The 13,504-nt window shown below is 42.8% G+C and overlaps 1 protein-coding gene and 1 non-coding gene across 2 annotated transcripts; both read right to left on the reverse strand.

Moving 5' to 3' along the window:
* Positions 1 to 211: 211 nt before the first annotated feature.
* On the reverse strand, positions 212 to 11,852 carry HCCS (holocytochrome c synthase). Its single transcript, XM_069463358.1, has 7 exons — positions 11,734 to 11,852; positions 11,038 to 11,193; positions 8,032 to 8,183; positions 5,533 to 5,681; positions 4,308 to 4,427; positions 2,016 to 2,102; positions 212 to 1,382 (listed from the first exon to the last, which is right to left on the reverse strand). Exons 2-7 carry the CDS (start codon positions 11,147 to 11,149, stop codon positions 1,184 to 1,186), a joined length of 819 nt encoding a protein of 272 aa, XP_069319459.1. The 5' UTR covers positions 11,150 to 11,193; positions 11,734 to 11,852; the 3' UTR covers positions 212 to 1,183.
* On the reverse strand, positions 5,954 to 6,060 carry LOC138379288 (U6 spliceosomal RNA). Its single transcript, XR_011232065.1, has one exon. It is a non-coding gene; the product is annotated as a U6 spliceosomal RNA (small nuclear RNA).
* Positions 11,853 to 13,504: the final 1,652 nt, after the last annotated feature.

The raw sequence follows: 13,504 nt of genomic DNA on the forward strand, positions 1-13,504 counted from the left end.
GTATTTTGAAATGTAGAGTTTAAGGTTGCTGGATTTCACACAACAAAGAAATCCATACCAAATCACTCACTCACAGACTGCCAATTCCATCCATTAAATACTACAGAATTCAGTATAATGAAAGGATTTATTAAATTATCAAAAAACAAATCATTTGTAACATGCTACTATAATTAGAACAACCAGTTTATGGATTACTGCTACAAAGAATTTCAACAGCAAACTTAGAGCTTAAAACAAAAAAAAATCTAAAGACAATGAATTGATGCAAACATTCTACTCTTCTTGTGAATTTTAACACTCAGCCCAATATAATCATGTTTTATAGGGGGACGATACTAGCACCGTGACTTGAGCTAGGCTTTCAAGGTTTGGATTAGGCCTACTGGAGAGAAGGCTCCTTGCAGGAGAAGGAAAGAGATCCAACATTGGGAGAACTTGTCAAACACCAGGGACAAAGAGACTTATCTGTTGTACATATTAGAAGAAGAGGAATTTTAAAAAATATTTTAAAAGTTATGTTACAAAGCACATGCATCGAATTATGGTGTAGTTGAAACTACTTATAACAAGGCCCAGTCTGAAAAATTCATGTAATGAGGATTTGGAGAGGCAGGACAAGCCTTTTGCTGAGTGCCTTTCCAGTGTATGTATCTGCCTTGTGTTCAGGGTCACTACCATACTGCAGGGGCTTTAGAAATACTGATGACATTTTTTAAAGCCTAACTACCTCTTATTTATAATGAACAGTTTCAGTTAAAATATTTGACGAGGTGAAAGCTCCTGAGCACCACCACTAGCTTTCAGGTTTTATATCTCAAGTATTCCTGAGAAAACAGTGAGAAAAACAGTGGCTTTCATAACTGTTTAAAAGCTCTTTTTCAGAGGTTGTTCAGACTTTTCTAGATGAAATACACAGACAATACTGCAGTTAAAACTGAGACTGATTCCCACTCAAGCTAAGTGGGAAGAAAACTTAAAATGATCTGCTCTAAACTGCAAGGTTCAATTGCAATGCAAAAGTGAACGGTGCACGATATCCTTTGCTAAGTGCAGGATAAAGTGTGATTACCCACCTGAAGTTCCCATTACATCATAAGTGCAATTCAGTTTGGGGAAAATAGTTTAATGTACCTCTCAGAAAAAAATAGTTTTTATTTTTCCATCTCAAGCAAAACAGTGGTTATGAGGTCCAGCGCCACCAAGCAACCTTCATTCTGTCCCATACTGCCGAAAATGAATCCAAGGCAGGACGGACATCCAGGATGGTGAACTGGTAGTCCTTGTTCACTTCACCGCCATCATAGTAATCGATCACGTATCTCACTTCTGTCCCACAACGGTTGATGATCCAATCATGCCTATCGAAAGGCAACTCATACCTGGAATGAAAACGTGCTAGTGAATGTTAAAATGCTTGTTGAGAGTTTGGTCCTGGTTTAAGCACTAAGAAAGATACAAAAGAAGCATGTACAAATGCCTGCTTTCAGTCAAACAGCTAATTGGGGGGTGGGGATGAGACTCAGAGAATCACACAGTGTACTGTGCTAAGGGAAGATGATGCTGAAAAACTGTAACGAGTCCAGATCAGATGACAGCTCATCTGTATACAGAGGAATGAGGTCAATAAGAAAGAGACCAAGTCCAGGGAGGTCAGCTGAGATACTGCAGAAATGCAGGTGTGAGCTAAGAATCTGAACTAGGCTAGAAGAGAAGGGGAGGAACACTAAGTGCATAGACCCAAAGAGCTTAATCATAGGAGGAATAAGAGGACAGGTCCAAGAATACAGAAGACAACACAATTTGACCCTACAATAATTAAATAAAAAGCAAGCTACTGCATCCTAATAAATCTGCCCACGGATGGGCAAACCTCAGGGACAGGACAAAATCACAGTTGAATACTGATAAAGTTTTGGGAGATGGCACTGCAGTTCTTAGACTGGTTTTGGTGCCAAGAGAAAGTTGGTCCTGACCTGAGGAATATGAAATAACACTTCTGCACTGACACTCACCCCATCCAGGAACGAATTCTTGCCCTTGGTGAATACTCTTTTGCTTTCCCTCCAAACCGGATCAATGATGGACCACAAGGACACTCCCTAGAAATTCCCAAATAAGTGTTAAAATATTTTCTTTCCTTTGACAAAGACTATGTTCCAGTTTTTCAGTAATATACATTTTTCTGTATCCATTTTGCATAATATTACATTTACAGAGAAAATAACTTCTAAAATAATTCTAAGAACAAGTCCCTTTTTATTAAAAAAAAGTTCCTCTTTCCTTTTGGACTGGGTATGTTCCACTTTCTTCCCTTTCTTCAGACATGTGTACCGTTCCTTTCAGGAGGTAGCAAACAGGGGTTTTATATTTGGTGCAGGACAGGAGCATTCTCGGGGAGGCGGGGGAGAAGAAGCCTCAAGTATTGCATTTCATACTTATCTTTGACATAGAGTAGCTGAGAATTTTTTCAGATAAACCTAAGAAAATAATATGCTCTTCTTTCATTTCAAACCAATGAACAGCCTTTATGAAGAAATAAAAATGATGGATTAATCCCTAGGAACCAATTGTAATTAGTGCTGGACTAGCTCCTTAATAATTACACACAAGCTGAGAGGTGACAAGGTCCTAACTAGCAAACACACACCTTCTGCCTGCAGATCCTTGCTGAGGGACTCCTAGGGCCAGCTCTCTGTGGGCACAGGGAGTGGCAGTGCCAATAAAGCTCTTGAGTCCTGCCGTCGTGGAGCTTACACAGTCCATCCACATGCTAGACAGACAACTGTTTCCCCAACAGAAGGGATGCCAGTCAAGACAGAAGCCACCTATCTTGTCCACTGCTCCCATTGATAAAACAGGCTTTGGTATTGGTGTATCTCTCTAACTAGGTGGAAGGGAGAAAAAAAGATCCGGACTTGAAAATGATTCGAGAGGGAGCTGAAACTGAAAAATCAAAATTCTACTTTTTCTCTTTGCTCCATAATCACACTACAAGTATTTAGCAGGTGGTCTTAAATAGAGCACACTTTCAACCTGAGTCACTGCAGACAGTGTGGCTCCCCTCATGAGAAAGCTGGGAGGGTGACTCCTGCAGGCCATGGATTGCTGAAGGGGAACGCCGACGCAGCATCATTCCCCTATCACATGCACCCATCCCTGGCCCGGAGCCCAGCCAGTGACAACCAGAAAGTGCCACTAATGAACTTCAGAGTGCAAATATTAAAAACAGAACTCCTCAAAAAATTATTAAGTGGATCCTAGCCAAGAAATTAATCAATCACATTTTACAATGAATTTGAAATGTTAACTACTAATTACAATATAACCTGACTCTTTGTGCAGACATGCGCTGCCCTTACACTTCTCAAAGTGGACTCCGCAGAGCAGCAGCATCAGTATCACTCTAAAATGCGAGCCTGGACCCCACCCCAGACAGATTAAGTCAGACACCCTGGGGATGGGACCCAGCATGCTGGCTTTTAACAAACCTTCCAGGTGATGCTGATGCACACTCAGACTGAGGTCTCATCACTGTTAACACACATGACTGCATTTACCTGCTCTCCCTGAGAAAAAGGGCCCTGTCTTAAGAGATCACTTTATGTTTAGTCATAATGGAGATTCAATAAATGCTGCTGAGGGAACAGAAATGCCTTTCCTATCTCCCTTGAGGTAGATAACATTTTGGTATCTCTGGTGCCACATGCTCTGCTTTCAACGGACTGTGATACTCCTCCCACTGAGAGGTGGGGTCTCTGTCCACTCCCCTTGAATCTGGGCAGGCTCCTGATGCTATGGGACTTCCAGGCTAGCCCAGAAAAGGAGAAATAGCTTCCGCCTGGGGCTCTTTGGAACTCTAGCTCTTGGAACCCGGCCACCATGATGTGAGGAAGCCAAAGCAGCCATATTTAGAGGCTGTGCGCAGGTGATCTGGCAGACAGCTGGTACCACTGGCCACATGAGTAAACAGTGGAGCCTTCAGAAGACTCTATCCCAAGGCTCTGAAGCCATCCTAACCACTGAGTCTCTGCAGCCAAGGCCCCAGACATCAGGGAACAGAGACGGGCCATCCCTGCTCTGTTCTTTCCACTGTGGACCCATGAAATCCACAAGCCTAAAAAATAGTTGCTATTTTTTACATAACTAAGAAGGGGTGGTCTGTCATGCAACAATAGTTTGGGACATGCCTGCTACATAAAATGTTTTATCAGAATAACTAATTATTTGAATAAAAGGTTAAAACTCTAAAAAAGTGATATAAGAAAGATGCCAAATTTTTTTTTTTAATTCTCAAACATACTTACGCAGCATGGAGGGCTTCCCACTTCAATATCTCCTTCCAGGCCTGCTCATTATTCTGATTGTGAATTCTAATGATATTATACATATCTTTCTGGCTAATATCCTCATCCTTCCACCTCCACCTACGAAAGAACATTTGGTAAAACTCGACAAATATTACTGATGTCATAAAGTTAATTCACATATTCATGCTTTATTAAACATTACCCTTTATGAAAGAACTAAGAATGCCCATTTTCTCTGAATTTAACAGATTTAAGACTCATTTTCAAGATTTACTCATGATTGTGAAGTATCACCATAAAAAGTCCAAAGCTACTATATAAGCACTAAAAACAAAGATTAAAATTTCACCTTAATCTGATTTTACTAAGTCACAAAATACGAGACTTACAGAACCATCTATTTTTAAGGTGACACTCGTTGAGTTAGTACCATTAATTAATGATTCCCTAACTTTTTCTAAGCATTTTATATAAGAGTGGTTTTTTTTAAAGCCTATTACTGGCCATGATGGATAATTTTATGTTTCACCCTGGGCCTCAGGGTACCCAGACATTTGGTCAAACATTATTCTGGGTGCATCTGTGAGGGTGTTTTTGAACGAAATGAACATTTCAACCCATATCCTGAATAAAGCAGATTGCCTTCCTGCTCCACGTGGGTGAGTCACATCCAATCAGTTGTAGGCTTGAATGAAACAAAAAGGCTGACCCTTCCACAAGTAAGAGGGAATTCCTTCTGCATGAGTGTTTGAGTTGGGACACCGGTCTTTTTCGGCCGTTGGACTTGAACTGAAACATCGGCTTTTCTTGGGTCTCAAGCCTGCTGGTTTTCAGACTGGAACTTATACCACCAGCTCTCCTGGTTCTCAGGCCTTCAGACTTGGACTAGAACTATACTATTAGCTCTCTTGTGTCTGTAGCTTGCTGGCTGCAGATCTTGGGGCTTGTTAGTTTCCATAATTGTGACTCGATTTCTTACAATAAATCCCTTCCAGCCTCCCTGCCATACACACATACATTCTATTGGTTCCATTTCTCTGGAGAACCCTGACTAAAACACTGGCCTTGCACTTATATTCTGAGAGGTCTGAAAAATCAGTTGATTATTATAAACTGATTAATTCATAAAAACTTTCTGTATGTTTAGGGGGTAAAAACCTTTTTAACATTCTTAGATACATTTGACAAGCAAATTTACATTCTAAATAATATGCTCACTCACCCTTTCCTTAACATTGCATTCCAGAACATCTGCTCAGAAGGATAAACCCATTTTTTCTCTGAATCTGCTCTCGGAATAGATGACTCCTCTCTGACAGTAGACAATGTAAATGGCTGATCTGGAGCAGGAGTTTGATTAGGTGGTGGCATCTAAATAAAATAAACAGATTTGCTTTTTAAATGCTGGGCATATGCTATAAAGCCAAAACAAGCAATATAATTACTTCCTTGAAAGCAATGCACCACACACAAAGCAAACGTTACTTATCAAACCAGTGACAGCAAAATTTCAGACTTCTCAGATAATTTGGCTGCTATTGTTGTTTTTTTATTGATGCATAATAAATGTATATAGTTTTGGAGTACATGTGATAATTTAATATATTTATATAATTTGTAAAGATCAAATCAGTATACTTGGGAAAAATACGGAATATTTCACAAATTTTCATGCCAACCTTGCAAAGGGGCCATGTTAACCTTCTCTATATTGCTCCAATTTTAATATATGTGCCACCAAAGGGAGCACAATTTGGTTGCAGAGTGAGAATACCGAAATTGTTTTTCCTTGTTAAGTTCTCATAAATGGTAAATAAACACTGTGGTTAAATTTTTGGTCTCCTCCTCCTTTGAACAAATTTAGAAGTAATGTCACCAAGGAATAAGAAGTAAAAACTAATACTATGATCTGCAGACATTTCTAAAACCCCTTCTGTAACAAGCTCTTCAAAAATGACTACTCACTCTGAGGAAAAGTCTCATAGAATACATGCACAACATCACTTTCTTTTTAAACATTCATGACTTTTAGGTTCCTGAAAGCTAATGCTTTCATTCTTTGGGCTGAATACATTATAGATGAGTATTTGCATCTCAACGCTGGCAGACCAGAAGGTATGAAGAATTCCTTGTCCCAGACATATGGGTCAGCAATACTGTTATGCTAACACCTAACCCAGGCCAGGGTCTCTCATCCTTGGTGCTATTGACACTGGGGTTAGACAATTTTAGTTACATGGGTCTGTTCTAAGCATTGTAGGATGTTAAGCAGGATGACTGCCTAGGGGCCAAAATCATACCAGGTTAGGAATCACTGGCCTAGAACTTTCTGTGTTGAAAGCATGAAGGATTTCCTAGCAGATACACATTAATTAAAAGTCTCAGTCACAAGGCCCCTTGTTAGAATCCCAGCTGCAGGAAGGCTGTGTGTGGAAGGCACTGCACTGAGTATTCTACTAGCATCACCCACAGCATGGTTCAGAACACAGGTCTGAGTGGACGGGGATTCAGTTTTGGCTCTGCCACCTCTTGGCTGGTGATGTGGGGCAAATTACTCACTCCCTCATTCCCAGTACCTCTAGCTCTAAAATGGGGACACTAACAATGCTGGCTGCACAGAGTTGTCATAAGGATTAAAGGAGAGCAAGCAGGGTGCTTAGCTCGAATGCTACAAAAGTGATCAAAAGAAAAGTTAGCTATGATAAATATTCTCTTTACACATAACGTTCCCATGGGGTAAAAGTCTAGGTCTGTGAGATTCCCAAGGGCCCATGTTCTGAACCACTAGGCTATTAGACATAATCTATACCAGTGGTCTCCTGGGGCACTTCTGGCAATGTTGCCTGTCACTGCTTTCATGCCACAGAGAAAGCAGCAGCAGAGCTGAGTAGTGTGACAGAGACCATATGGCCCCCAAAACCAAAAATATTTACTGTCTGGCCCTTTACAGAAGCAGTGTGCCGATGACCCCTGGTCCAAATAGGTGAAAGCCTGTGTGGAAGACGATCTTGGTGTAGTGCCCAAAACTTTATTTTCAAAAACAGGCAGTGTGCCATAGTTTGCCCATTCCTGAGGCGGACACTGCTATTGGATCCCCCACATTCTTTCTTTCCCAGGATAAATATTTCTAGCTCCTTCAAATGTTGCCTGGTTCACTAAACTTTCTCCCCTTGATAATCCTGTGGCCCTCTAAAGTACAGGCCCAAGTCTGTCTGTCTCTCTGTTAAAATGTGATTAGAAACATGAGACCATAATCCGCAATGTTGTCTATCACAAAACAGAGTGAAGCCATATCTACCTTGTCCTCACTTCTTGACAGCATTAAATTTACTAGCAGCCATGGGACAACCACCGCAGTGACTCACGTGTAGGCTAGCACCCAATTGTGCCCTAAAAAGTCCCCCAATCTTGTAATGTACCTACAAGGTTCTCCCAGACCAAAATCACCTAGTAACTCTCCCCTAAAATAAAATATTTGTTCGGCATGGCTTACTGCCAGTAAACTTATTCTGGCTCTTCATAATCACTGTTTTCTTTCCTAGGCAATCCCTGAAACTATACTTAGTAACACATTCTAGATTTTCTCTGTGAACAGAATATCAAACTTATTTGTTTTCAAAAGACAGAAGAATCCATTGTAGCAGTCTACAGTTTTTCTTGGGAATCTGTACAAGCATCTCTGCATAGAAAGCTTCAGAAAGAAGGGATGATCATCGATTACCAGATTTGAAGGATCTAGGTTCTCCTTATTGTCAACTGCAGCACCCTTAACGGGACACCCCACATACTCATAAGCACGTTCCTGGTGGGCAGGCACACAGTATGTTTTGCTCTCACAGGTTCGGTCAGAAGGTTCTGCACTCACTGGACAGCCTGAAATAATAAAGTATAAAAATGGTGTTACCACAAAGGCCCTAAAAAGTTGAATTTCTGATCAATGATTACCACATAGGAAAAGCCAGGTTTCTTCTGCTTAAATCTAACTGAGAGTTAAGCTAGCTAATATTCCACAGTCTTAAAGACGAGGAGAAAGTTCTATAAATTTACTTTGCCTTTGAAGAGAAAACAGGTACCCATTCTCTAATTGTGTCATGCCTCCAGCAAAAATAAACCAAAGAAATCTTAGCAGTTGCAAGAGCATGTATTGTCCACACCATGGTTTTAGTAACAGGCTAGAAGGTACCTGGTTGGATTAGCAGCTGGGAGTTATGAGAGGAATCTAAGCAGGGACCAGGCCACATTTCATGGGGTCTCTTTGACTTTCCATTCACTAGTTCCAGACAAGCCTGGCCCCAGTCAGGACACAGCTACAGTCTAGACTTTTCTTACTGATGCATTTTCTCAGGTACTAGCGACAAGAGAAGAAAATGAGCAGAGGAAATTTCACAAAAGCTACTGGAGACAAATCTGAATGCCACTGCTTATGCTTTGTCCCAAGACTAAAACAAGCCACAGAAAACTACCATTTAGCCAGACACAGTGGCTCACACCTGTTGTCCCAGCTACTTGGGAGGCTGAGGCGGGAGGATCCATGGGGCCAGGAGTCCAAGGCTGTGATGAGCTATGATCACGCCTGTAAATAGCCACTGCACTCCAGCCTGGGAAACATAGCAAGCCCCCATCTTTAAAAAAGAAAATAACTACCACTTGGCCTAGGTGATATTCCCCATCAGAAGACAGTAAGAGGTTCACAAGAAAAGGCAGGCATTAAAGAAAATGTCCCACAATGCATGTAGAATCCAGATGCCTCTTATGAGAGAAGGTCTGAGCCTAATAAGATGAACAATAGTCATCACCCAAGGATCCAGAGTACTGATCCCAGCAAGTGTGGGGACTGAGAAGCAGCCCAGGAAGATAACTGTTTATCTAATGGAATCCTCTTCTCAGGCAGCAGCAGAAACTATAGCAGTACACTGAATGCCGGGTGCCCTACATGACAAAGATGAGCTTCCTTTCACTTTCTTCCCTATGCCTCTCTTCCAAAGCCCCAACTTCCTAGTACTCAAGCAGCTGTTAGAGGTGAAGGAGACTTTGCTATACCTTCCCTCTCTACCATTCAAAGCACCAGTCAATCCTTTCCAGGTCACTGATCCTAGCTGGGTGTTCAAAAGAAAATACTGTTTAGATTTTTCACATTATATAACTAGTGGCCCCTTTAATCTCTTACAATTACCCACACTCTTTACTAATGTAAATAAATCTGACTGACAACTCTCCAAGAGAGACAGAAAATGAATAAAACCAGAGAAAGTGCTCTATGATCTCCCTGAGGACGCTCAAAACAGGACCACACCTGCTTTGTCTGATCTGTCTCAATGCTTCCTGTACAAAGAAACTGTGGAAGAGCACTGGATCTATCCTTCTCCAATGTCATAGAATTTTTGCTGGCTTTCCCACTTACTACCTATGTGACTTGGAGCATATAAATTACTCTAAGCCTTAGTTTCCTTGACTATAAAATAGGGAGAAAACCTACCACACAGGATTACAAAGTCTAGAATGTAAGCTCCATCAGGAAAATAATTTTTGTCTATTTTGTACACTGCTCTCCACGCAGAAACAAACAAAATCCAGCAGTGCTTGGCACAGAATGAGCAGTGATCTCTTCGAGTGGGCTGGCTGACTGAGGAAATGAATGACTACAACACAAGTGTTAGTAAGCATACCATGTTGCTTCTGCCCCTTACAATTTACTGATTCAAACCATACTTTAATATGAACATGCACCGATTAAAAAAGAAAGACAGCTTTTCCATTTTCAGCTTTTTACATAAAGAGTGGACCACAAGTGCATTAGGCAATGGCTTATTTTTACATAGAAAAATACTACAATGGATATGGGAGCAAAATTTATTAAGACAGCTAAATCTCCATCAAAGTTTCTAAACCTTGGCCCTCTTGACATTTGTGGTGAAATGATTCTTTGCTGGGGGACCATTCAGTGCACTGTAGGATGTAGTTTTTTTTTTTTTTTTTTTTTTTTAGACAGAGTCTCACTCTGTTGCCCGGGCTAGAGTGCCATGGCATCAGCCCAGCTCACAGCAACCTCAAACTCCTGGGCTCAAGCAATCCTCCTGCCTCAGCCTCCCAAGTAGCTGGGACTACAGGCATGTGCCACCATGCCCGGCTAATTCTTTCTATATATTTTTAGTTGTCCAGCTAATTTCTTTATATTTTTTTTAGTAGAGATGGGGTCTCGCTCTTGCTCAGGCTGGTCTCGAACTCCTGAGCTCAAACAATCCACCTGCCTCAGCCTCCCAGAGTGCTAGGATTACAGGCGTGAGCCACCGTGCCCAGCCAACACTGTAGGATGTTTAGCAGCATTCCTGGCCTCTACCCACTAGATGCCAGTAGCTCTCTTTCATTTCAGTTGTGAAAACCAAAAATGTCTCCACACATTGGCAAATGGTCCCCTAGGAGGTGGGAGGGAATGCCCCTCTAGTTGAGAACTATTGATGTAGGCACAAGGAAACTTTGGGGAGATGGGGCTCATTTATAGAATAATCACTATGTTCTCATGCATTATTTCAACTAATCACCACACTAGCCCTTGAAATATTATATCCTCATCTTACAGATGATGGAATGAGACTTAGAGAGGACCAGACCCAGGGGGCCTCACTCCCATGCCTATGAGCCTCACCAACACACTATACTTCTGCCTCTTCCTTAAAAACCTTTTGGGAATTATCTTGTGTTTTTATTTCTTAGAGAAAGGGTTGATTACCTTTCATTTTTCCTTCATGCATTGGGCATCCTGAAGGTGAGGATGCTGTCTGATTATTTGAAGCAGTTGAGGTCTGAACTGTAACAGCAGGAGTAGATGCAGACGAACCCATGGCTGGAATCACAGTATTGACTCCAAACAGTTCTAAATTTCCACCTGCCAAAGCAGAGAGACAGATTAATGCCGATGCCTGGACTCAGACTATTCCCTTGTTATTCTTAATCTAGCCAATGCTCCTTCTTCCTCTTTGACATCCCATGGGTACCTGCCCGGCAGGTTACCCACTTTGAGGGACAGATGTTATATATTGCCCCCTTTGGTAAATACTGTGAAATCTACACCAACCTGTGGGGGCATGTTTCTAAGGGAGTGCGGATTTGGGGGTTGAGGTGAGGAGGCCTGAGAAACCACATCACAGCAAGGGGGTTCCTGGGGGAAGGGTCCTACGTGTGGCGATCGGCTTGGGGAGAGGAGGCCCACTGACCCCAGACTTGACCCCTGTCCCTGGGGTCTTAACGAGGGGGTGGGGAGTCGGGGAGAGGTGTGGCAAAGAAATGGGGAATTGAGGAAGAAAGAAAGGGACAGTGGAGGTCGAGGAGCTGCCAAAGTCTTCGCCACACCGTCCCTGCGAGTTCCACTTACTCCCGCCTGCGGTTCCCAGACCAAACTGGCCGCAGACAGCCCGCCCTTCCACACCTGATTCCTCCCGCGGGCTGCTTCGGGCGGCCGGCCCCGCGCCTCTAACTGCCAACCCGAACCCAGAGCGGCAGCGACTTCCAGCCGCCGGCGCCTTCCTCGCGCTGGGTCACCGCTATGCCGCGGTCACCGCCGGCGTTCGCTAGCGCCGCTACTTCCTCTTCCGAAGGCGGGACTTCCGGGCTCGCGGAAGGATGGCGCGAGCTGAAGATGAGCGTTTTCCCGTCAATCACGGAGAGCGGGTGCCGCCCCCTCCGCGCCTCAGCCTTTATCGGCGAGGGCCCTCTCTCTGGCCCCGCCTCTCTGGCCGGGCGCCCTTTTCAAAACCGAGCTGACAGGAGAGTTGTCTGGTCCGCAGGCTCCCCCAGGGTAAAACTCTCTGCTATAAATACTTTAAGCGGCAGCGGGGGGGCGGGCGGGGAAGGCGCTGTGGAGGAGTTTTAAAATTTCTGTTTTTTTTTTTTTTTTTTTTAATGTTATCCTGTCGGTTTTAATTATAGCAATGATTCAAGAAATATTAGTAGGTGTCCAGAACTGTGACAGACTCTGGAGATTCAAAAATGAATAAGATAGGATTTGGGCTGCCCAGGCCTCCTTAACTGGGTTCATGGATTTGAATATCTGTATTTTCTTTTACCTCCAACAGAAATTGAACCCTTTCTTCTGTCAGGAATGTAGGCAACAAATCCTAGTAGTGTTAGCGGTATGTGGCGCTAATAGAAATGTTGGAATGTGAAGTCTATGGGGGGGGGGCGGGGGAAGAATTCTCAGACAGTGACTAGGATATACAAAAGTAAAAGTTTATTTATTTTCCTGAGAAAGAAAGAAAGAGAGAGAGGGGCCATGACACACAGAGGGAAGAAAGAAATGTCAGGCCACCAGGAAAGTTGCTTGGTCCTTTTAAAGGATAGAAATGGCTTTTTTCTCTGCTTCAGGGGACTGATAACAAAAGCGCCTGTGAAGCTGCTGTGTTGGCTTTTTCTGTTTCTCACGTAGCAGATTGATAGTAGAAATTAGTTTTTTCTTTTTTCTTGATAGCGGGAGACATCTGGTACTGTCTCTTCTTGAGGAAGCAGGGGAAGCTCACAGTCCTACTGTCCACTCAGGAATGTTTTCAAGGCTAAGAAAGAACGCAGAGATAACAAGTTAGGCTACAGTGTTTTAATTAAACAAAGGGTAGTTGTGTTGTAAGTTTATTTCTCTTACTTTGGTAGTTTATTTTCCCCTGTTAGATAGGTTATTAGTGAGACCACTTTTCAGAAATTACAGATAAATTATGTTGCATATGGTTGTGTCTCTCTCAAAATACTACCCATGACTACTTTGAAATTAAGGTAGTTTGATCTTGTTACTTAAAGTGTTAATCAAAACTGTATGTTTTTCTATATCACTGTAGTATGCCCAGATCCCCTCTCAGGGCTCTGGCAGTCCATTCCCCTAGGTCCTGGGAGTGTTGGTGGCTCGCAGCTCTCAGTTGAGCCTCCAGGAATTGCCCTCTGCCTAAGAGAATTGCCTCACACAAAATCACATTCCCTCCTTGGGGACAGTGGCATTTTATGAATTTTCTCTTCAAGGATACTTAAGACCAGGCCCCCAGCCTCAGGGGGACAACTGGAAAGGGCCATCTACCTTCAGAGCTGCCATAGGACCAGTGGAGGATTCCACTGAGACTACATTCACTACATCACAGTTCAACTTCTTCCTCTGTCCACAAGTGTTTTGTCTCTCGCGCAATTCAGGTTTATTCTCCACAATTCCCTCTGTCTCCTAC

This window comes from Eulemur rufifrons, chromosome 30, assembly GCF_041146395.1.
Source record: "Eulemur rufifrons isolate Redbay chromosome 30, OSU_ERuf_1, whole genome shotgun sequence".
Taxonomy (NCBI): Eukaryota; Metazoa; Chordata; class Mammalia; order Primates; family Lemuridae; genus Eulemur; species Eulemur rufifrons.

Coding starts and splice junctions, on each gene's coding strand:
- HCCS (XM_069463358.1), bottom strand. CDS start 11,149: ATGGGTTCGTCTGCATCTACTCCTGCTGTTACAGTTCAGACCTCAACT. Junction 4,428..5,532: donor AATGCAATGTTAAGGAAAGG/GTGAGTGAGCAT, acceptor GTTCTTTCGTAG/GTGGAGGTGGAAGGATGAGG. Junction 2,103..4,307: donor TGGGAAGCCCTCCATGCTGC/GTAAGTATGTTT, acceptor GGGAATTTCTAG/GGAGTGTCCTTGTGGTCCAT.